Source organism: Dreissena polymorpha, chromosome 1 (assembly GCF_020536995.1).
Source record: "Dreissena polymorpha isolate Duluth1 chromosome 1, UMN_Dpol_1.0, whole genome shotgun sequence".
NCBI classification, from domain to species: Eukaryota; Metazoa; Mollusca; class Bivalvia; order Myida; family Dreissenidae; genus Dreissena; species Dreissena polymorpha.
The window spans coordinates 108844480-108867017 of record NC_068355.1 but is presented as its reverse complement, the minus strand read 5'-3'; the positions used below and the strand labels follow the sequence as shown (position 1 = coordinate 108867017).

At 35.8% G+C, this 22538-nt stretch overlaps 1 protein-coding gene and 1 long non-coding RNA gene across 2 annotated transcripts; both read right to left on the bottom strand.

Moving 5' to 3' along the window:
• Positions 1-1245: 1245 nt before the first annotated feature.
• Positions 1246-20977, bottom strand: LOC127843984 (choline/ethanolamine kinase-like). The gene is made up of 9 exons (XM_052373934.1): positions 20564-20977; positions 17654-17876; positions 13380-13513; positions 9457-9567; positions 7457-7515; positions 6622-6694; positions 5895-6003; positions 4017-4184; positions 1246-3670 (listed from the first exon to the last, which is right to left on the bottom strand). Exons 1-9 carry the CDS (start codon positions 20845-20847, stop codon positions 3560-3562), a joined length of 1272 nt encoding a protein of 423 aa, XP_052229894.1. The 5' UTR covers positions 20848-20977; the 3' UTR covers positions 1246-3559.
• On the bottom strand, positions 18959-20549 carry LOC127844206 (uncharacterized). The gene is made up of 2 exons (XR_008032608.1): positions 19272-20549; positions 18959-19132 (listed from the first exon to the last, which is right to left on the bottom strand). It is a non-coding gene; the product is annotated as an uncharacterized LOC127844206 (long non-coding RNA).
• Positions 20978-22538: the final 1561 nt, after the last annotated feature.

Genomic DNA, 22538 nt, shown 5'->3' with positions numbered 1-22538 from the left:
TTGATCTGACACCTGGATCAAAAGTTATGGGGGTAGGGGTGGGGCCGGGTCAGAGATTTTCACTCATGTTTATGCCCCCAGTATGGTGCATTGGCCATAACTTTTGCAATATTGAAGATAGCAACTTGATATTTGGCGTGCATGTGTATCCCATGGCGCTGCACATTTTCAGTCGTAAAAGGTCAAGGTCATCCTTCAAGGTAAAAAAAAAACAAATCCAAGGGAAGTAATAAGCTTTAAAGGGAGGTAAGTAATATACTGCCAAATGATATATTTTCTAATTAAATCAAAGCGGCGCATGAGGTGGCATTGTGTTTCTGACGAACACATCTCTTGATTTATGTTATTTTACATTAACTTCTCTTCATTTCTACACCGATTCACTTCCAATTGATACTGAACATCTCTTATGACAATACAGTCAATCTCAACTATGCATGACCCCATTACAAACCCTGGGGTGCCCCCCTGGGTCAAACATGCAAGCGTGGGGATACGCGTCGGCCTCTGCCGCGCCATTTCTAGTTTAAACGTGTATTATGTCATGTTGGTACGAGGTTTTTTTTTCAACAGATTATGTCACGTGTGGGTTCACGTGGATTGAAAACAGCGTCATGCTGCGGAGTTATTTAAAGCAGTTTCTGTCAGCACGACGAGAGTGACTGAAAGATTCTGTAACGTGAGGGCGAGTGATTTAATACATACACGTGAAAAGGAGTGGTTGAAAACAGATTCTTTCATGTTGTGCGACTATCTTTTTACAGACTTTTTTCCTTGGGCGGGAATGATAGTATAAATATTTTGTCTCGTAGGTAATTTTACCATAGCAACGAATCTCTGCTCGGATAATTTTTGCGTTGCTTACTTTCGGTTAAAGTACAACTCTTTGTATCTTTACATAATTGTGCGCTTCTCGTGTTTTGCATTTGCATACGTAAACTAGTTCGAAAATTATTAATGAAATTCTCTTTTTTGCCTCCCTCCCCCTACCCCTGATTTAAGTAGGTCAGTTGTCAGTTACTGACGTATGGTTACTAAGGACTGGTCAAGCAGATAACAAGGAGAGTGTGATTACGATATCTAAACATGAATGACACGAAATACTGTTGAAAAACGGCAATAACTGAAAAACAACATCAAAAGCAGGTTCTCGACAATCAAGGCATACCATATTTCTTTCAGTAAATGCTTACTGCAAACAGTAATTATACGTGTCAATATTTAAAATCAATGCTGAACATATCATACTGTACGTAATTTTATTGAATAAAATAGCATCGTTAAAACAAACATTTCATGCAGAATCGCAATTAATACGCATCAACAATGAGACAATAATATTGCTAGCAAAGAAACACAATACAAATAAAATTTGCTTTGGAATGACACATGTACCCATTTTGTGTATGTTCAAATCCATCTCAAGTGTCGTACCATAATATGAAAAATGAGTACCTAGTACAAAACAAATTCATTATTCAATACTCCGATTTAACATGTAACAGTTAACGTTTCCCTTACTGACTTCAAAATGAACAAACAATCTATACATAAAAAACGCAAAATAAGTCAATTGGAAGACTTGAAGTCAAAACATGTCTTGACAAAACTAGTTCATACACGACATCTAAAGCATGTTTTACCACTGCTCTGCTTACTGTTATTTACAACGAAAGATTAATGTGTTGATACGGACAGCTATGTCTTCCTGTGTCAAGTAAAAACATTATCTAACAGTGTTAGCTTAGACTGTCCATATACCAATGAAATTAATATCTAAGACGTTTGCTTATGTAGGTAAAACATGCACATACAAAACAGTATTGTAGTATGAAATAACGGATTTCATTTGTAACTAACTACATGTAAAAAAAAAAAGCGCGTTTATACACGGTCCATTGACATGCGAAACTCTATGATCGACATGGAATGCCAAAATGCGTTTGCAAAGAACTGCACTTAGAAAAGTATGTAAAATTGAAATTATTATGCCTTCTGCACGAATGTTTTCTTCTCACTTTAGACCAATATTAAAATACTATTTATTAAATCTATTAAGCGTGTAAAAAATGTTTTAATGGAAAGAGCAATATTGGAACCCCGTATATTTTAAAATGCTGATGCATTTCCAATTAAGTCAATTCTTCATTATTATGTAAAAAAGTACAGACCATGGTTGAAATTGTTACAAGAAGAAAACAGACTCCAAGAAACTATTGATTAAGCAAACGTAGGCACTAGATTGTAACAACAAATGGTTCCGATTTTCCATTATTACGACAATGCTTTTTTTATAGAAGCACTTTGCAGGATTTTATTCTGGATCTTACCATGTTGATAAGGATCACAAAATACGGGTACATATTTCGTATGAACACATATTTGATTGCAAAGTAATACTGACTATGCAAAATACATAAAATGAACGGATAAGTCATGGTGATATGCGTACTGAATAAGTCTTGGAAAACTGCATTGCACAAACATGTTAGTATCATATAGTATGTACAGTACATGTATTTTCAAGTAAATATTAACCTCTATATGATTAAAATCCTCATGAATAATGCTAAAGTTTTCATTTGTTTAAAGTCACAAGGCCAGCCAGATGATAAAATTAAAATGTAAAATCTAAATAAAAAACGCCTGCATTTTAATTTTAAAGAAAATATCTATTGATTAAAACATAAATACTTGTAGAAAAAGTCCAAATGTAAAAACAATCATGCCAGCATACACTTTGAATTAAAAAGTTTATTGGTTTGCACACGAGGAATATGTGTATAATAGCTTATAAATAATGATTATTCGCTATAAATAAACATTATTTCATCATCATAACAATTTAAACATATTACTGGTATGTCAGTTAAATGCGTTCGAATACAGCAGGACTAAATAAAATTAAGACTACCATGAAATGTACTGTCAATTTTAAAGACAAAATGTGAATGAAAGAGCTTGGTATTCAAATAATATACTTATACTTAGCGACCAGATGCAATTAAAGACAAGCTACATATCACATTTGTTTGAAATCTAAGCAGTTCACAAACAGCAATAGATTTTTATATACAACTCTTATATACAAACACTTTTGAAAATAAAAAAATACCCTAAGTTTCACTGGCACCTAGTGCACGTTCAGTCCATGTAATGGATGACGCTGTCAATTCACTCACGAATATTTAAGCTTAAAATTTCTGATTACAACAACATTATAACAAGATCCGCGTACCAATACTTGAAAACTACAAACATACAGCCATTGACTAGTGATTTCAAAAGAACCATGCCCGCTGTGAAAATAGATTCATAATTGGTTTCGTGTTTCTTTTACTGGTAACTCTTCTAGAATGTGATCAGGCTGAAATTTAATGTTGTTTTTTTTAAACTCTAAAGGTTTAAACATGTTAGTACGCAATTAGAAAAAATACTCTATCACATTGACACCAGTATTAGCGAGCGAGGTCAGGGCTTCTCCAGTTGTCATGACAGCAACCTTCGATGCGCATTTGTGTTGCTTATGCTGGCATTGTTACAGTGGTTGCTCATCACACTATACTGTGGAATGCTTCAACTGGCGATGTTGGTTCAAGCGTTCAACTATCTCAGACGGCAATCGGTCTTTAAACAAGAAATAGGCGTCCAAACGGCTCTCTGCGTATTCCTGCAGAAAATCATAAGAATCACATTAATTTGGCATCTGTATAACATAGTTTGATTGAAGTATGTTAAACTAGGAGTATGGTGCGAAGAAGTAACGCTTATGTCTACTTTGCAGAGAGCAACTAAAGCATCATTATAACAAACAAAGAAGTACCACTGTCCAAGCAGAGTTTTATCTCGCCGAGAAGTTATTCTCGGTTAAGCATGCTCATGGTCCATGAATTTGTGCGATTATTATTTGCATTTACTTTACCGGTGCAAGCAGTAGTGCTCCGTTTATATTCATTTTTGCTAGTGTTTGTTCCATGTTCGTGCACTTTTTTTGTATTAACGCGGAGTTTACATACGAGAAATCCAAACTCTATCGTGGACATGTTGTTTTGCAGGATGGACCACAGCCCCCAAAAGAAGTGCGAGGCCAGCACGAACGTATTTGCCTCCACGTACATTAGCTGTAGAAGATCATCAGTGATGTCACGGTCCAGCGTGCGCAGATACGCACGGAAGAATTCCTCCTAAAACAAGTCACTAGATGGCTTATATAAAACACCAGACCAGTTTGTGACTTGCCAATCACTGTCTGACGGTCTGTCTGTTATTACGTTATAATTGACAGCTTACCGCCTACCTTTTCAATGTAAGCTAAACCCTTTTAATATCAAACTGCAATAGGCATGCAGAACAAGAGCTGTCAGAGGACAGCGCGCTCGACTATTCGAGTGCCTGACAGTATAACGTAAGCCATCATGGAGAGGGGGGGGGGGTATAATGTGGGTGATCATTTAATAGATGATCTTTCAAAAATAAGAAAATAATAATAATATTTTTTTTTGAGGGGTTGGGGGGGGGAGAGGGGGGTATAATGTGGGTGTGTGATCATTTAATAGATGATCTTTCAAAAATAAGAAAAAAAAATCGGGGGGGAGGGAGGGTTGGTGGGGGGGGGGGGGTTCTGGGGGAAGGGGGGCGTGGGGGATGGTTTGAGTGGAATGCATTGTGGTATGTCAGGTAAGTGTTGTTTTGTCAAACTTTAACATAGATTTATCAATAATATGCATATTCTAAGTATAAAAGGGGCCATAATTCTGTCAAAATGCTTAATACAGTTGTCTGCTCTTGTTTATAGGTTGGGGTCATGTTGGTAAACAAGTATGCAAAATATGAAAGCAATATGTCAAGGGACACAGGAAATATTTGGGGTAGTACGCAAACTTTAACATAGATTTATCAATAATATGCATATTCTAAGTATAAAAGGGGCCATAATTCTGTCAAAATGCTTGATACAGCTGTCTGCTCTTGTTTATAGGTTGGGGTCATGATGGTTAACAAGTATTCAAAATATGAAAGCAATATGTCAAGGGACGTTGAAAATATTTGGGGTAGTACCAAACTTTAACATTTGCACGCAAACGGACAGGCAACGCCGACGCCGGGATGAGTAGGATAGCTCCACTACATATATTTCATATATAATAGTCGAGCTAAAAAGGCATATATTATGTTTTACAACTTTTCATTACACTTCTATATACTTCTATATACCAAAGGTAGTTTCCTTTAATTGAGTTCATTCTAAATGGTATGAGAGTTTAAAAATCTTCATAAATTTTTAAACATTATATAAGCAAATTTGCGGGGTTTTCCAAAATTTAACGCCTTCCGGTATGTGTCTTTTAATGGTTTATTATTCAGTGCTTAACAAACTTGCGTATATGCCCGTGTGTGTTTAAGCAAATAATCAAATGCATAACAGACGTGCAAATAAAAGCCAAAGCATTCCCGTTTTTTGCCTAAATGTAACAGCTTTGCACATAAAATTATACCGACGATAAAGCGAGAAACATATGTTTCAGTTACAATAATATTGAGCGGATACAATCGCGCGTGAAAACCTCAACACTTATTTTGGATGAATAAGCTCATTCAGTTTATTCTTCCGTATGTCGTAAGTTTATAAATTATTATGTAATTTTATGTTTATCTGGTGTAATTGTTTATCCTATGTTTGTTTTATGTACATTTATCTAGATATTATCTTTATATTACATTTAGGTTTAGCTGTTGCGGATTTAATTTCGTGAGTATTCTATTTATATAAATGATTTCAAATTAAGACTATTAAACACTTGAAATATTGAAAATTTTGACAAGGTATAGACGGACCGAAGTTGGTACCATGTAAAGATGGAACAAAGTTCGGACAAGATATAGATAGACCGTACCTGTTGCTGCCTGCTCGGATAATTGTCCAAGTTGACCTTGAACTTTGGATCTTCCTCCACTTGGTAATTATAGCACCACTCGATAAAATGGTTTCCAAAATCGTAGCCCCTGGAAGAAACAATGCGTTTGATATTTTGATCAGTTGTTATTTAATGACTTAAACTTAATCTGCGAGGCGTCCTCTGTGGATGTCTACAATAAAAGTGCACGTATACTTGCAAAACAAGAAATTATAATTGTTTATAGTTTTCACAAACAAAAATGTCATTCAATGAAGATATTGCTTATTAAAATGTCAAGCTCACCCACTGGCTGTATCTCTTACTTTTCAAGACACATGCGGCATCAGAAGCTTATTTCTATTAAAATACTTTTGGCATATGTAGGTACCTGTGCACATAATATCATTTTATAACCGAAAAATTAATAATACATAGTGAATGAACCTTTATAAGCAAAATGCTCTTAAATGTCATACTAGCAAATATAATTCACATGGAATTGTCCACTTTGCATGCAGCAATGATTCAAATTTAAATACAAAAGTACATTCGGTAGAGTGAATTCTATTTTTACAGAAAATCCATTCCGGATCTCTATAAAAATGTTGATGCAAAAGCGGACCAGAGATTATAAATGTATTTGATTGGAATTATATTTGCAGTTTAAAGGAAATACAATATATCAAATATCCTGAGTCATTTAATGTCTTTAATATATACTCACCTATAGTTATAACTGCAATATTCCCAGTCAATTACTGTCATGGCATTCTCTTCTTTAGTGTAGAGAATATTGCCTGAAAAACACATGATGACAATGTTTCAGGACAAAGCATGACCATTTTTCAGTATGAAGTTCTCAGTACTGATAGTGAAAAATATTTAAAGGAAACGTAATATAATACTGAAGTTAACTTTATTGAATTTATATAAGCAGAAAGTTTTTTTTACACCTGCAAGAAAGTATTTCATAGCTTCAAAGTATAACAAGACTATTGTCAAGCAATACAAGTCCCCTACCGGCTCCACCATTGTCAGAAATTCCACCATTTTCAGATTTTTTTTTAAATATATTTGTTGCCATAGCAACTTGAATTTTTGACGTAGGAACAAAATGAAATGACGTGCATAATGTCCATATTGCCATCTATCCATGTTTCAAGTTTCATGAACAAATATTAAGAACTTAAAAAGTTGTCGCAGGATCCAGAAAACCACCATTTCAGCAGTATTTCTAGTCTATTTTTGACGTAGGAACGAAATGAAATGACGTGCATAATGTCCATATTGACATCTATCCATGTTCCAAGTTTCATGAAAAAATATTAAGAACTTTAAAAGTTATCGAAGGATCCAGAAAAGTGTGACAGACAGACAGAGTGACTGACAGACTGACAGACAGACGGAGCGCAAACCATAAGTTCCCTCCGGTGAAACCGGTAGGGGACTAATAATGCACGCCCCAAAAGCCTCATATTCGCCCTCTGGGCATTATATCTTTCGAGAAAGGTCGCACATGCATTGTTTTTTTCGTGCATTCTGTAAGAGTGTTGGCATACCTTCTTGGAGATCGTTATGCGAGAAAACAACGGGTGAATCCACTAATGACAGTATTAATCTGAAACAAAAAAGAATGGCTTAAAATAACGCAACATTTTTGCCGCACAGTGAAGATTCATGGCTTCCAGCATGGACAAAATTCTTATCTTAATCTTAACTTAACCATTGCTTGAGCTTCGGCGCGGTACGAGTACCAGCAATGATTGAATTGTGTATGTGATACTTGTATGCGCGGTACGAGTACCAGCAATGATTGAATTGTGTATGTGATACTTGTATGCGCGGTACGAGTACCAGCAATGATTGAATTGTGTATGTGATACTTGTATGCGCGGTACGAGTACCAGCAATGATTGGATTGTGTATGTGATACTTGTATGCGCGGTACGAGTACCAGCAATGATTGAATTGTGTATGTGATACTTGTATGCTGGGAATTCTTCTCAAGCTCAAGTTACTTCACAAAAGCACAGATAATTTCTTTCTTTGTGTATCTAAAATCCTTAAGTATAGTATTCAAGAGAATGAAAAACATTAACCTATTTACTAACATATGTACACACATTTAATGGAAAAAAACTTTGAACATGTGCACGATCAAAAGTCTCATCAAAAATATGTTAGAACGTTTTAAATTCGCCTTGAATTATGATTCATAATGGTAGACCTTATTGACTAAGTCGATATGTGTAATGCGTAAAATGAAATTGACGCGGACATAAATATACAATTGACTAAGACCTAGGCATTCCGGATGTTGACACTCAAATAATTGTTAACGAATCATGGTCACTGAAGTTAGAAAATTGAAACAGAACGCACATCAAGTTTAAGACTTGATGGCAACGTACTGGTATGCTGATGTGCGATTCACCAAATTAAGGTTTACGAATATCAATATTTTTGTTACTGGCAAAGAAAAATTATACAGCCAAACCTGTTATTACTATTGTTGATTAATCCCGGAGCATAAACATGACATGCTGTGCTTTGAAAAATCAGGAACAAAATACACGTGCTCTTCAGTGTACAATTAGTTTAAAAGATTAACACATGATACCTGGCCGCGCTTTATTAATCTAGTATAATGAATACTATGTAATTCTCTTGATATCGGTAAACAAATGACTTTCTAAACGATACCGTTATCATATGAAATACTTATAATACAAAATATCATGTTGCTAGAATCTTAAGTATTTAAACACGCTTAAAATTAATTTAATAGTTAAAGCGAGTATATGATAAAAAAATAAACATCAGCATCTATATATCTGTCTCTATAATGTTTTAAATTATACATGTATTTACTTACAAACTTTATTGACATTTTAATAAAAAAATGTCCACAATATTTTTCTTTGCAAACCATAAGCATACATTTTACGCAATAATTGTTTGTCATATTTACATTCGGCTTTGTTCGTGCAAGATTTTGAAAACATTACTTCGACCAGTCAAATATAGTCAGTGCTGTATGCTACTGATTAAAATCACTTCCAGTATGGACTGTATTTTTCGTAACGCTACTTTAATATGTAATATGATCAGTGTTGGGTTTATATTGGTACTATAGTGTTTTCTGTTACCGCCTTTTTCCGTCCTTTTGCTTAACTTTGATGTTGTATTACCAACGTGAATAAGAAGTATTTTGAATCGACTCAGAACAACATGCTCCACTTAATGATCACATGTTATTTAGAGTTCAGAATATGTGAGTCTGACTATAACGGAGATTGTTTTTTGGCTGACTGACATTCTCAATACTGAGATGAGCGATAACTGAAACCTAATTTGCAGTGTTTAGCTGAAGCATTGAGCAAGTTCTCGAGCATGTAGACCCTTGCACTATTAAGATGTATCCAATGTAAACACCGCCAAGCCGTCCAACTTCCAGTCCGCTGAACACGTATCACCAGTCCAACGAACAAAGTCCGAAGTCCAATAAAAGGTCCAAACGATGAAAAATACACACCATATATAGAACGCGCACACTTACTTCAATGTTTCTAATTCCTCTTCTAAATGATAGTTTCTAAACTTCTGCATGTACGTCTCTTCGTCCCTGCTGCAAGTTCGTCGTAACGTGTCCCGCACCTTTACGCTCCAGCTAAAATGTAAAAACAAACACATTATGACAAAATGCACAAATATTTGACATTTAGGAGTTAAGACGCAATACAATAATTCGCAAAATACTAACGGCAGTTTTTAAATACTATTATGAGAATATAAACAAAATGCTCGAGCAACGAAAACAAATTTATGTAACGCAACACGACATGCAAAAAGAGCACCCATTTTGCTATTCAAATTCTTACGCATTTCTTAAGACGTACGTTCATATTTAAATTTTTGAAAAAAATAAATAAATGTTTATTCATTTAGGCAGGTTTATAGTGTCTTTGAATATATTTAATGCACTAATAAACAGATTATTGCTTTTAACATGTTTTTTCATTAAGAGAAGATCCTTTGGAGAATTTCAATTAGTTAGTCTATGAATTGCGCATGTAGCTTAGTAAAACGGAGCCTCAGATCCAGTTAAAGATAATTTTGTATTTTTCGTTTAATTCCGACAAAAAGGATAAAACAAGAGCTGTCTCCATAGGATGATATATGCCCCGAAAAACGCTTTGATATAAGTCATGAGCATTTTTCGAAACCTAAACGCAGATTTCGAAACCTAAACGCGGACCCTAAGTTCAAGGTCAAATGGGTCAAAATGTGTGTGCGTATGGTGTGCGTTGTCTTGTACACATGCATGCCAAATATGAAGGTTACATCTGAAGCGACATAGAAGTTATGAGCATTTTTCGAAACCTAAACGCAAAGTGTGACGGACAGACGGACGGACGGACGGACAGTGCGATCACTATATGCCCTCCTTCGTGGGCATAAAAACTGTTACTTATTTACTTGCATTGCACATGTATACGAACAGGTAAACTATCAAATAATGATCGCACGATGCATGCCTGGGGTCAGGCCTCAATCATCAGACTCAATTGTTTTACACAATAAATGTTGCAGAGTTTCTCGTCCTCTTTTTATTTTGAAACCTGTTTACATTTTTAACATAAACGCCGGGCGGGCTTCGTGCAGCAACACTCGTGTAAGTATTATTCTTCGGCACGACAAATGATTGTAACATTTAAACACTCAACGAGATTATTATGTTTATTTAATGCTAATACACCTTTAATTTTCTATCAGTGTACAAATTGATAATAAATACCCACTTGTTTCAGATAAAATGCACGATTCAGATTACATTGGCAATGTCAATGATAAAAGCACACGAGCTTTGGGAAGTAACGCGGGATTGGTCTTACCGATAGCCATAACTGCGAATGATGACTGGAGAATGGGTCACCAAAATACTGAAGTGTCTAAGTAACAGAGTATCGTATGATCAAAATCAGTCGCGTTAAGGTCGCGTTTATCAAACTAAAAACTATCACGCTTGACCCGGTTGATTTTTAAAACAAGAGGGCCAAGATGGCCCTAGTTAGGGCCAAGATGGCCCTAGTTCGCTCACCTGAGAGGAGTCGGTTAATTCAATCATTACCAAACGTCAAACTTTACCTAGATATTGTCCAGACAAACATCCTGGTCAAGTTTCATCATTATTGAGCCAAAACTCTGGCGTATGGAGTGTTTACGAGGTTTTTGTAAGATTTGACCTGGTAACCTATGTTTTGACCCCTCATGACCAAACATTAAACTTTGCTTACAAAAATAAATATGATGACCAAGATTCATAAAATCTGAAACAAAATTGTGACCTCTAGAGTGTTTTCGGGGATTTTGTATAATAAAATAAAAAAATTGACAATCTAAGGGCAATAATTTTGTCATTTATTATGCGATTTTGCTCATTTAATATCAAACTTGACTGAGATCTAGTGGCCATATAGCTTCTCAGCAACTTTGATAAAGAATGCTTGAGAAATGTGAATGCTAGAGTGTTTACAAACCAAATGTGGACGGACAGACGGACAGCGGACAAAAACCAACCCTAAAACCTCACCTGAGCAATCAGGTGCGCTAAAAAGTGTGTTTGTTTCACCGATCTGAGCCATTTTCCAACTTATCCGAGATATTAATGAAACCAATGTATTGACTAAGGTTCACGATGATTAAGCAAAAATATGACTTCTAGAGTGTTCACAAGGTTTCTCTATAGTCATATAAGGAAAACTGCCCCCCCCCAGGCGGCCATGTTTTTGACCGATCGGGACAATTTTCAAACTCATATAAGATTTAAATAAAACAAATATTTTCACTAAGTTTCATGATGATTGGGCAAAAAATGTGATTTCTAGAGTGTTCACAAGCTTTTTTACTATAAAAATAAAAGAAAATGCGCCCCCCCCCCCTGGCAGCCATGTTTTTCAAGGTACCGAAACCATTTTCGAACTCAACTCTCGTATCTAGAAAACAAATGTTCTGACCAAATTTCATGAAAATTGGGCCAAAAATGTGCCTTCTAAAGTGTTCACATGTTTTCACTCTATACATATAGAGAAAACTGCCCCACCCACTGGCGTCCATGTTTTTTTACCGATCTGGACCATTTTCGAACTTGTCCGAGATATCAATAACCAATGTTTTGACCAAGTTTCATGACGATTGGGCAAAAAATGTGATTTCTTGACAGTTCACAAGCCTTTTTACTGTATAACTATAAATATAAGGAAAACTGCCCCGTCCCCCTGGCAGCCATGTTTTTCAACGGACCAGAACCATTTTCGAACTTAACTCACGAATCTAGGAAACAAATGTTCTGACCAAATTTTATGAAGATTGGACCAAAAATGTGACTTCTATAGAGTGTTGACATGTTTTCACTATATACATATAGCGAAAACTGCCTCGCCCTTAGGTGGCCATGTTTTTTCACCAATCTGGACCATTTTCGAACTCGTCTAAGATATCAATAAAACCAATGTTTTGACCAAGTTTCATGATGAATGGGTAAAAATTTTGACTTCTAGAGTGTAAACAAGGTTTCTCTATAGCCAAATAAGGAAAACTGCCCGCCCACTGGCGGCCATGTTTATCAATTGACCGGAACCACTTTTTAACTCAACCAACATATCATCAAGACAAACATTTTGACAAAGTTACATGAAGATTGGACATCAAATGTATCTTCTACAGTGTTTACAACGTTTTTCTTTTTTTTGACCTAGTGACCTAGTTTTTGACCCAGCATGACCCAGTTTCGAACTTGATCGAGATATCATTGGGACAAATCTTCTGACCAAGTTTCATGAAATCGCACAATAAATGTGGCCTCTAGAGTGTTTACAACCAAATGTGGACGGACGACGGACGGACGGACAAAGACAGATCCCTAAAGCTCACCTGAGCAATCAGGTAAGCTAAAAAGTCAGTTAGTGTACAAAAAGAAGATTAGCTTTTTGACATATAAAATTATACATGCTAAAAAAGGTATGATAGCATTTTATTTCAGTCATCATTTTGTCTCCCGCTATATTAATACTGGGACCTATACACACAAAGCGTTCGTCCTCGTCTACGCCGTCGACGACTTCGACTTGTTCCAGTGCAACCGCTTGGAATAGGTCCTTGGTTAATATCAATTATAAAATGCTCTTTCGTATAAGTAAGGTGTATGCCCAATATCTGTCAACTACATTTAATATTTAGATCGAATACGCAGATTTAAAAGTATTAACGGTTTCAATTTCCACGTATTCTGTTTTTATTGAAATATATCGATTTCGGCCTGGTGATGTGTTGTGTTTTGTTTTAATAAACACGAAGATTGATCGAAACCCCTCATTTTACGTGGAATTTTATCAACAAGTGTTTAAAAAACACACGTGATAACCTAAAGTTGCAGTACAAACAACAAGCAGTAACATAACATGCAGTATTTACAACCCTTACTCGTCCATTGTCTTGTTTAAGAACCTCGGTTCTTTGCACAGCGGCATGTCCAAGGAGTGGAACAGTGCCAACTTCTCCGCTATCTGTCGCGATATGGTCGAGTTGTGGAGGTCAACAGTTTGTAGACAATTTGCCTGTAAGGTATATCGACGTAATTTAATAAATATATCAGTTGGAAAATTGTATGGCTGATTTCAACTGCGATGACAGAAATATAGGGAAAGATCGCTAATCACAAGATGTAAAGGGTGCTGCCCAAATCGGGACAGGGTTGAAAGTCTGGCTAGTGTGGTAACATATTCTAATAATTTGCTATACCAAGGGGTTTCACCTTACATCGCACAGGCTGATTAAATCACTTTTACCAATGAAAAATTGTTGAAAAAATAATGCAGTTTTGGAATAAATACAACCTAAGACACAAGCTTTTTTATTTTAATTAGCTATTCAATCAATTATTCTTCCCAAAGTCAATAGGCTGGGGTCTCTACACAATAGAAGGTAAAACCCCGTCTACATCGATTGGATTCCTTATTCTAACAATTTGAATACATGTGTTAAGGATAATACTTTGATTAGACATGTAATATTTGCTAAAAAATCATCATTTTGAAAATATGCTTTTGCGATGACTAGTCCAAAGAGGCAGGAAGGGGTGTGGGAGCCGGCTATTTCGCCTTAAATGTCTTCAGTATATTGGAAAGATGTTTTCAACAATCTAAACTAACATTTTATAAAATTTCAATTCCTCAATTTCTTAAGCCATAAAAAACTAAAACTTGCGGATAAGTCTTCAACACTTGTTGTGTTGTTGTACATTTTTTCTCCTCGTTTATCGATAATTATAGTAGTTTGCGTAACTGTAATGCGGATAATCTTGCAACCCGCGCGTAATTGAGAGAAACAAACTCGTGTTACGTTAAATGAACCAATTTAAATGTCAATAAAGTGGCCCATAAAGTTTACAAAAGGCTACGATTTATTATTATAAGTGCACGTTTTTCATTTGCTATTTATTTCGCGCGTGTTTTTCATTTGCACTACAAATTTTGTGAGCAGGTTTTTCATGTGCACGGCAAGTATTTTGTTCATTTCTTTTATTTGCACTACATTGTGCAGTTGTTTCGTGCGCACGACAAGTTTTTTGTTCATTTCTTTTATTTGCACTACAAGTATTTTGTGCATATATTTCATTTAAACGACAAGTAATTCATGCATGTTTTTCCTTTGCACCACAAGTTTTTCATTTTCATAGTAAAAACACTCTTTTATTCTAATATTTCGCCCAAATGGGCTTAATCAAAGTTTACAAAAAGTTTGATAAAGCGCATTGAGGGCGAAATATTAGAATAAGAGTGTTTTTACTATGAAAATGTATATCTTTAGTTTTTCATCAGAAGTGGCTGCACTCAGTAAATCTTAATTCTAACAATACACGCGACTTGTTTTCTATAGACAAAGAAGGAAATCAGTAGTGGGTTATTCTGCAATAATTATGGGCGGAGCTTAATGTTTTGAAAATAGTTCCGAATAAATAAAGAAAATATTGCAGTAAAATGCACGTGCTAAAACCCGCTCTAAAAGAAATGTAATAAATGTAGCATGTATATAAATGTAATGAAACAACAAACTGTATATTTGGTGATAAGTTGCATAACCACGACTACAAAGAATGTTATTTGTTAGGAAACGTAATTAAAAAACATTTATAGCATGTCAGCTATTCAGTAGCATCAATACACGTGACGTCATTTAGTTTCTACGATTTATGTTCGTAATGAAAGTGACGTCATTTGCAAAATATTTATGAATGAAAACGACGTCATTTGTTTGTACAATTCAATGACGTAACTAAATAGTGAATTTTGTACTAAAAAGGGCGGAGTATTGAAAAATATAGTTCACGTCCAAAAGCTTGAACCAAATCAAACAGAAGGCTAGATTGAACTTTACCGGTACGCAGTTGTTTACCACTTTCGACAAATGGGGTTTGGGGGCGGTAGCCCCCGATACTAAGGAAATATATAGGATAAAAAGGATTATAAGGTGTTGCATTAGTTGTTATGTGTTAGGTGTTAAGGGTTAGGGGTAGGGTTAGGGTACGCTGTTTGATGTTAAGTGTTGCGTACCGGTAAAGTTCAATCATCCCAAACAGAATGCTGTTAGAATCGAAATAATATTTTTTTATGATGGTTTGTTGTCGAATAACCCACAGTTAGGAGTATAGATGTGTGTTATAAAATCACTCGTGCTTCGCACTCGTGATTTAATCCCTACGCATCTTTACTTATTACTGTGGGTTATGCGACAACAAACAACGATAAAAAATATAATTTCTTAAACATGCGATAACCAGTCGAAATTATGAGTATTTCGGTATTTTGAGCGTATTTCGGTGTATTTGGGTGTAATTAGGTAAATCGTGCTGCCGGCCGAATGTAACCTGGCAACGAGAATCGGGTACAGTGAAATAAAGATGGCTGCCAATACATCCATAACAAATGTGTTAAAGCTTTAAATAGAAAAATCTTTCGATTAAGCCACTTTTATGTGGTAAGTTGGTAACATTTACCAAAAATATGAAAAGTAGCATTATAAATTGATAGACATAGGTATTATTTTAATTGACTGACGAAGAAAGTTATGCCTTAAGAAACAAATGTCTGCCTTGCCAATAGGAAGTAAATATCAAGCAATTTTTTACAATGGAATAAACACACCAAAATGATTCTAGCCTGTATATGCAATTCTATTGACTGGCCGTTTTTAAAATTATTTAATTGGTCAGCAATAATTATTATGTGGCCAGGCTAGACTTTACGACAATTTAAGAGCAGAACAGTGAATAATGCAGCTAGAAATTAAGGAGCAGAACAGTGAATAATGCAGCTAGAAATTAAGGTAAGACACTAGACAAATTCATAAAAATAGCTTACCGGTACATCAATTAAGAAGACTGATTGACGCTTCAGTCCAATATTATTAGTAACAAATGACAATTCTTCTATGGCATTTATCGATGCTTTTTATGAAAATATTGACCCAACATAGTTTTAACTTGTTTCTCAATCTGGCAATAAGTAGCAATTGATAGAGGGAATTTTGGTAAGTTATGCATATAAAGGTGATACTGTACAATTCATACTTAAGAATGCTAGTGCTTATATGAGATTTATCAATCTTTATATAGAAAGAGTTACTTAACAAAACGTTGGGTAATTTTATAAAATAATTTCATGTTCTTTAACGGGGATTAAGGTAATCCTACACCACATTGAAGCTGCCACTCGCAATTGACAATATCATGTTTCGGCTTTAGCAATGGTATTCACTACCTCAAATGCATTCAACACCTCAAAAATAATCATTCTGGATACCGACTGTTACTGACTGTCTGAGTTTAATATACATAATTCTCATTGACCCCGTAATACCATTGTTAAATTTAAGTTTTTTTTCCGAAGAAAATTAACGAAACTCGTTAAAAAATTATGGGAACCTCAACATTAAGCTTGTCGATTATGAAAATGGCGAACAAACCGACAACAACCGGTTTCCGGATTTATCCTGCACTGATTGGTCAATATTTTTATTAGATTTTTATTGACATGCGTGCATGTCAATATGTTAATAAGGCCTAGTTAAGTGATCTTACAAAAGAGGCTAGCACAATGGTGGAAACAATCGCTTCTCACTAAGTTGACCCAGGTTCAATTCCTGTTCCCGGCAGCATTTGAATTTGGTTGTTGGTGACCACAACACAAGACAACACCAACATTTAAAAATCTTTCAGTAACAATAAAATGGCTGGATATTGCGGCTATAATTAACAAGAGCACCGCATAACGGGTGCCACGCTCGGCTACGGGTGCAGTTTTGAATAAATGAAAGCTTGTCAGAATTTTTTTTAAGGTCACAGTGACCATGAACTTTTACCTAATGACCCAAAAATGGGTGTGGCATGTAGAAGTCATCAAGGTGCATCTACATATGAAGTTTCAAAGTTGTAGGTGGAAGCAATTTGATTTTAGAAATGTTAAGGTTTAAGCACGACGCGGACGTCGGACGACACGACTAGCTGGCTATGACAATACCTCGGGTTTTCTCCGAAAACGCAAGCGAGCTAAAAATTATTCCTTACGTTCTTGAGTCTAGTGAGTTAATTAGGTATGCTGCTGAGGCACACTCAGGGTCCGCACATAATGCAGCCTCTGGCTCAGAAAAGACCTAACAAACTTTGAAAAACACACACTCTTAGAAGCAAGCCCGCTTACCGGAAGGAGTGCCTCTATTCGCGCCTTCGGGTTCATGCCATATAGCTTGGGTCCAAGCCCTTTTTCAGACATAAGGGCAAATATCACTGAGTTCTGAACGACGAAGCTGCTTGAGGTGGCGATGTCTCCGTACACTCGCAACAGCACGGAGCGGGGCTGATTGTCTGGTGCCTGCACTTCCGATGGGAGCGAGCAGACGTACAGGTAGTTGGTGAGACCGCCGCTGACAAGTAAGGACATATACGAAATACCAATAATTTTAAGACTGTGACAGCATTAATTATGAAAATCAAGCATGCAAATATAATATTCTAATTATTAATTTTAAACTTTTTGAATGTAGGTCTAAACCAGACCAGACTCAGGTGGCGCATACATCTCTTGAAAATGAAGCATATTATTATTTTCATATGGTATTCGACTTACATAAATGTGATCCTATATACGTTTTTTTCCACTTATCTAAAATATCTACAAGAATCTACAAGAAACATTCAAATAGTTCAACTTTATGATATGAATAAAAGCATCTATTCTTATTGTATTTTGCAGGCAGAGATTTGACCAGAGTTGCTTTGGTTAGAGTTCACTGAACCAGACAGTGTGTGTTGCTTAGAAGGTTCATATTCCAGAACACAGACAGTGGATGACCAGTAGATACTGTAACTTGTAAATCGTGTGTTGTTGAGTCAATTAGCATATTTTAAGCATTCAGTGCCCTATAAGCATGAATCGAGCATAAATGTGCACCATCAGCATACATAAGAGTACTGAGGTGACCGATCAGCATGCGCTCATCAATAATTTAAGAATAATAATAGAACGTTATCTCATGAAACCATGGCTTAGACAAACGGATTAATGCTAACTTAAAGAATTTAAAAAGAGACAAGTTAAAGATAATTTAATGCTTTCCAAATAAAGTAGATAAACAAGGGCTGTTTGTAAAACATGCATGCCCCCCATACGGGCTTTCCGTTGTAGTGGCAGCCATTGTGTGAATACGATTTTTGTCACTGTGACCTTGACCTTTGACCTAGTGACCTGAAAATCAATAGGGGTCATCTGCGGGTCACGATTAATGTACCTATGAAGTGTCATGATCCTAGGCAAAAGCGTTCTTGAGTTATCATCCGAAAATCATTTTACTATTTCGGGTGACCGTGACCTTGACCTTTGACCTTATGACCTCAAAATCAATAGGGGTCATCTGCAAGTCATGATCAATCTACCTATGAAGTTTCATGATCCTAGGCGTAAACGTTCTTGAGTTATCATCCAAAAACCATTTTACTATTTCGGGTCACCGTGACCTTGACCTTTGACCTAGTGACCTAAAAATCAATAGGGGTCATCTGCGAGTCATGATCAATCTACCCATGAAGTTTCATGATCCTAGGCGTATGCGTTCTTGAGTTATCATCCGGAAACCATTTTACTATTTCGGGTCACCGTGACCTTGACCTTTGACCTAGTGACCTCAAAATCAATAGGGGTCATCTGCAAGTCATGATCAATCTACCCATGAAGTTTCATGATCCTAGGCGTATGCGTTCTTGAGTTATCATTCAAAAACCATTTTACTATTTCTGGTCACCTTGACCTTTGACCTAGTGACCTCAAAATCAATAGGGGTCATCTGCGAGTCATGATCAATGTACCTATGAAGTTTCATGATCCTAGGCCCAAGGGTTCTCGAGTTATCGTCTGACAACCACCTGGTGGACGGACAGACCGACCGACAGACCGACCGACATGAGCAAAGCAATATACCCCCTCTTCTTCGAAGGGGGGCATAATACAATCTTTTAAAGTAAACTTGTATACGTTATATCAGTCTTCACTCTCGCCAAATTGTCCGATGTTTGGGGCAGTAAAAGTGTAATGTTGTTTATTTATGTTGAATGTATATAGTGGGGCTCGATTGGTCATTGTCGGCTCGGGTACTACTTTCATGTACCCCGGGTACCGGTAAGTATACTTTCATGTACCCCGGGTCAGTAAATATACTTAAACGTACCCGGTCGATATTAGACTGTACCCGAGTTGTATTCCCGCCAAAATCCGATGTTGTAAGATGCGCAACCAATTACCGTAAAACGAAATTGAATATCTTAAACAAACATCTCTTTGAAAAAAAACTGCATCAACATGAAATTTTAGTAAGAATTCCGATAATAAAGAGTCCATTTAACAGAACATTGCAATAATTGTGAACATAATTATTTAAAAAAAAATAGCCGACAGCAACCGATTTAGTGTTAAAATTCCCGGGTACGTTTGAGTATTTTTACCGTACCCGGGGTACATGTAAGTATACTTAAGAGTACCCGGGGTACATGTAAGTAGTACCCGAGCCGACAATGACCAATTGAGCTATAGTGGGGTATGTGGCATATGTTATAAGCTGATAATTTTGGTAATCTCTCAAATGTTAAAGTAAAGACTTAAAGATGACAATGTAAGTCAGCAATTTTTTTGCTTAATGGGGAAAAGTACCGTTACCAGCCCAATTGGGAAAATTTGAGTCGTGAAGTCTTCATATTGGGAAATTGGTGTATTTGATTTTTTGTTCCCAAATACATAAAAATTGATAACTAAATGGTGTTAAGTTGTCAATAATATATTAACTAAGGTTCAAGCCATAGAGCTGCATAGGGTAACTAACTAATGTTGTATTTTTTTATTGAAAAAAATGTAATTTTTTTTAGAAACCTTCAATTGGGATTTTTTTACAGCAATTGGGAAATTTGTAGTTTTTTCCTTATTGGGAAAGTGCCGTTGTCCGATACTGTATAAAGATGGGGGAAAAATCGCTGTAAGTACGAGTTATTTCAGCATTTTTTTATTTTGAGACGCACGCATATTTTACTTGGCCTCATAGTATATAGGCAAAACAACACTTCCTACCTCAGTGGAGTAATTTCAAATTGGTTTTCATCGATCTCCGCCCAAACTCCACCCAATGAATCCCTACACATGGTATATCCGAGTTGTCTCGCGTCCATAGGAACGGCTTTCTCCATTTTCCTGGTCTGAAACTTGTTTATATCAACGTGGAGTAGCCTTTGAAACATGTGCACTAAAATTGATAACAAATAAGGCGGCCACTGATAATGGGCATCCATCGCCATCGTTGTCTTGACCTTTGTTGATAAAATAGATATTATTCTCGACGCCTTTACTCTTATCATGGTAGCTTTAATATGTCACAAACACGTCGTTAACATTTGACACGTACTTTTCACGTCCAATATGACAGGATTTGTACAGTGGTATGGTGTGTTTCATCATGTAGGTCAGCTGATTTTGTTTATGAACATGACTGCTTCCCGGCTTTACGCTCATACCGTCATTAATGATCCGCATACTGCATTAGTTAGCCGAGTTACAAACCTGATCGATTCATTGTTTACAAAGTGATGCTGTGTGGTATGTTTAGAACACCAGCTATGTGTGTGTGTACACATTTGACGTGTTTGGGAAGAATGATCAGATTAAGATATACAGTAAGGGTTTACTGACAAGTACTTAACTTATTAAGTAGATCTAATTATTTGGAATTCATTTGGTTTGCCCTTGTTATCACATGATCGAATTAGGTTGATAAGAGCGTTGAGTGTTTAATCCAGCTTTTCACCTTAAATGACATTTTACATACCATCAGAAGACCCAAATGAACAGTTTGTACAGTTTATTTGATAATACATTAGACAATAATTAAGCCCATGCGTATACATGAAATGTCTATACAATATACATAAACAAAGTCACAGGTCATTCAAATTATAAAGATAAAAAATAAATCGGTATTGATCTACATATTGTCAAAAAATATTGGGTGTTTTAGAGAAGACAATATACAGCGAGAGGCGGTGCATAAATATATACCAAAAATCCTACCTTAAGTATTTCTTATTTCCCATGCTTTATAAATAAACATAGCTAAATATTTAACAATATTACTATTTTGAGAGGTCAATAAATATATGATCATATTTGGTCTTACGTAGTGACTTGGTTTTAAATAAGCTTTTCTTATATACATAAGGATATGTACAATCCATAACAAAGTGGTATTCATCTTCTTATACATTGCATAAAGGACATTTTCTTTCTTCATATTAAGGAATAGCTATTGGTTTGTGCCATCCATCTGTTTCAACTATAAGCCTATGTGCAGAGACTCTTAAAGGGGCCCTTTTCACAGATTTTGGCATTTTTTAAACTTATTCATTAAATGCTTTATATTGATAAATGTAAACATTGGATCGTAAAAGCTCCAGTAAAAAATCAAGAAAAAAATTTAAAAAAGGAAAAGAACATTGCCCGGAGCCGGTTTCGAACCAGTGACCCCTGGTGTCCTGACAGAGTCCTGAAGTAAAAACGCTTTAGCCTACTGAGCTATTCCGCCGAGTACACATTCTTGACATATTTTATACAATATATAAGCAATCTTCGTAGTTTCACAAAATTTAACGACAAAAACAGAACTCTCCAAATTATTCAATCGTTTCGCGTTGCAACGCTTTATATTTTTTAGGTTTTAAAATCGTCAAAAGATGCATATAATGGCTATATTAGAGCATGGTTAATGTTCAGTATTACTGTTTCCTCACAAATATCATAACTAAAACGAAAACTTACGAATCTGAAACAAATTTTTTCAATTTTGTCAATTTACCAAAGCGTGAAAAGATCCCTTTAATCTAGAGAGGGCCATTCTGTACATTGGAATGTTGACATCACTTAAATAGGATAGAAATTCAAAATCAGATATTAATATGTATCTAGTTGATTTACTCAATTTTGTATAAACATATCTGTAACTCTTACTCTAAACATTTTCAAAAATATGTGTACATCCCCTGCCCCTTGATTCAGC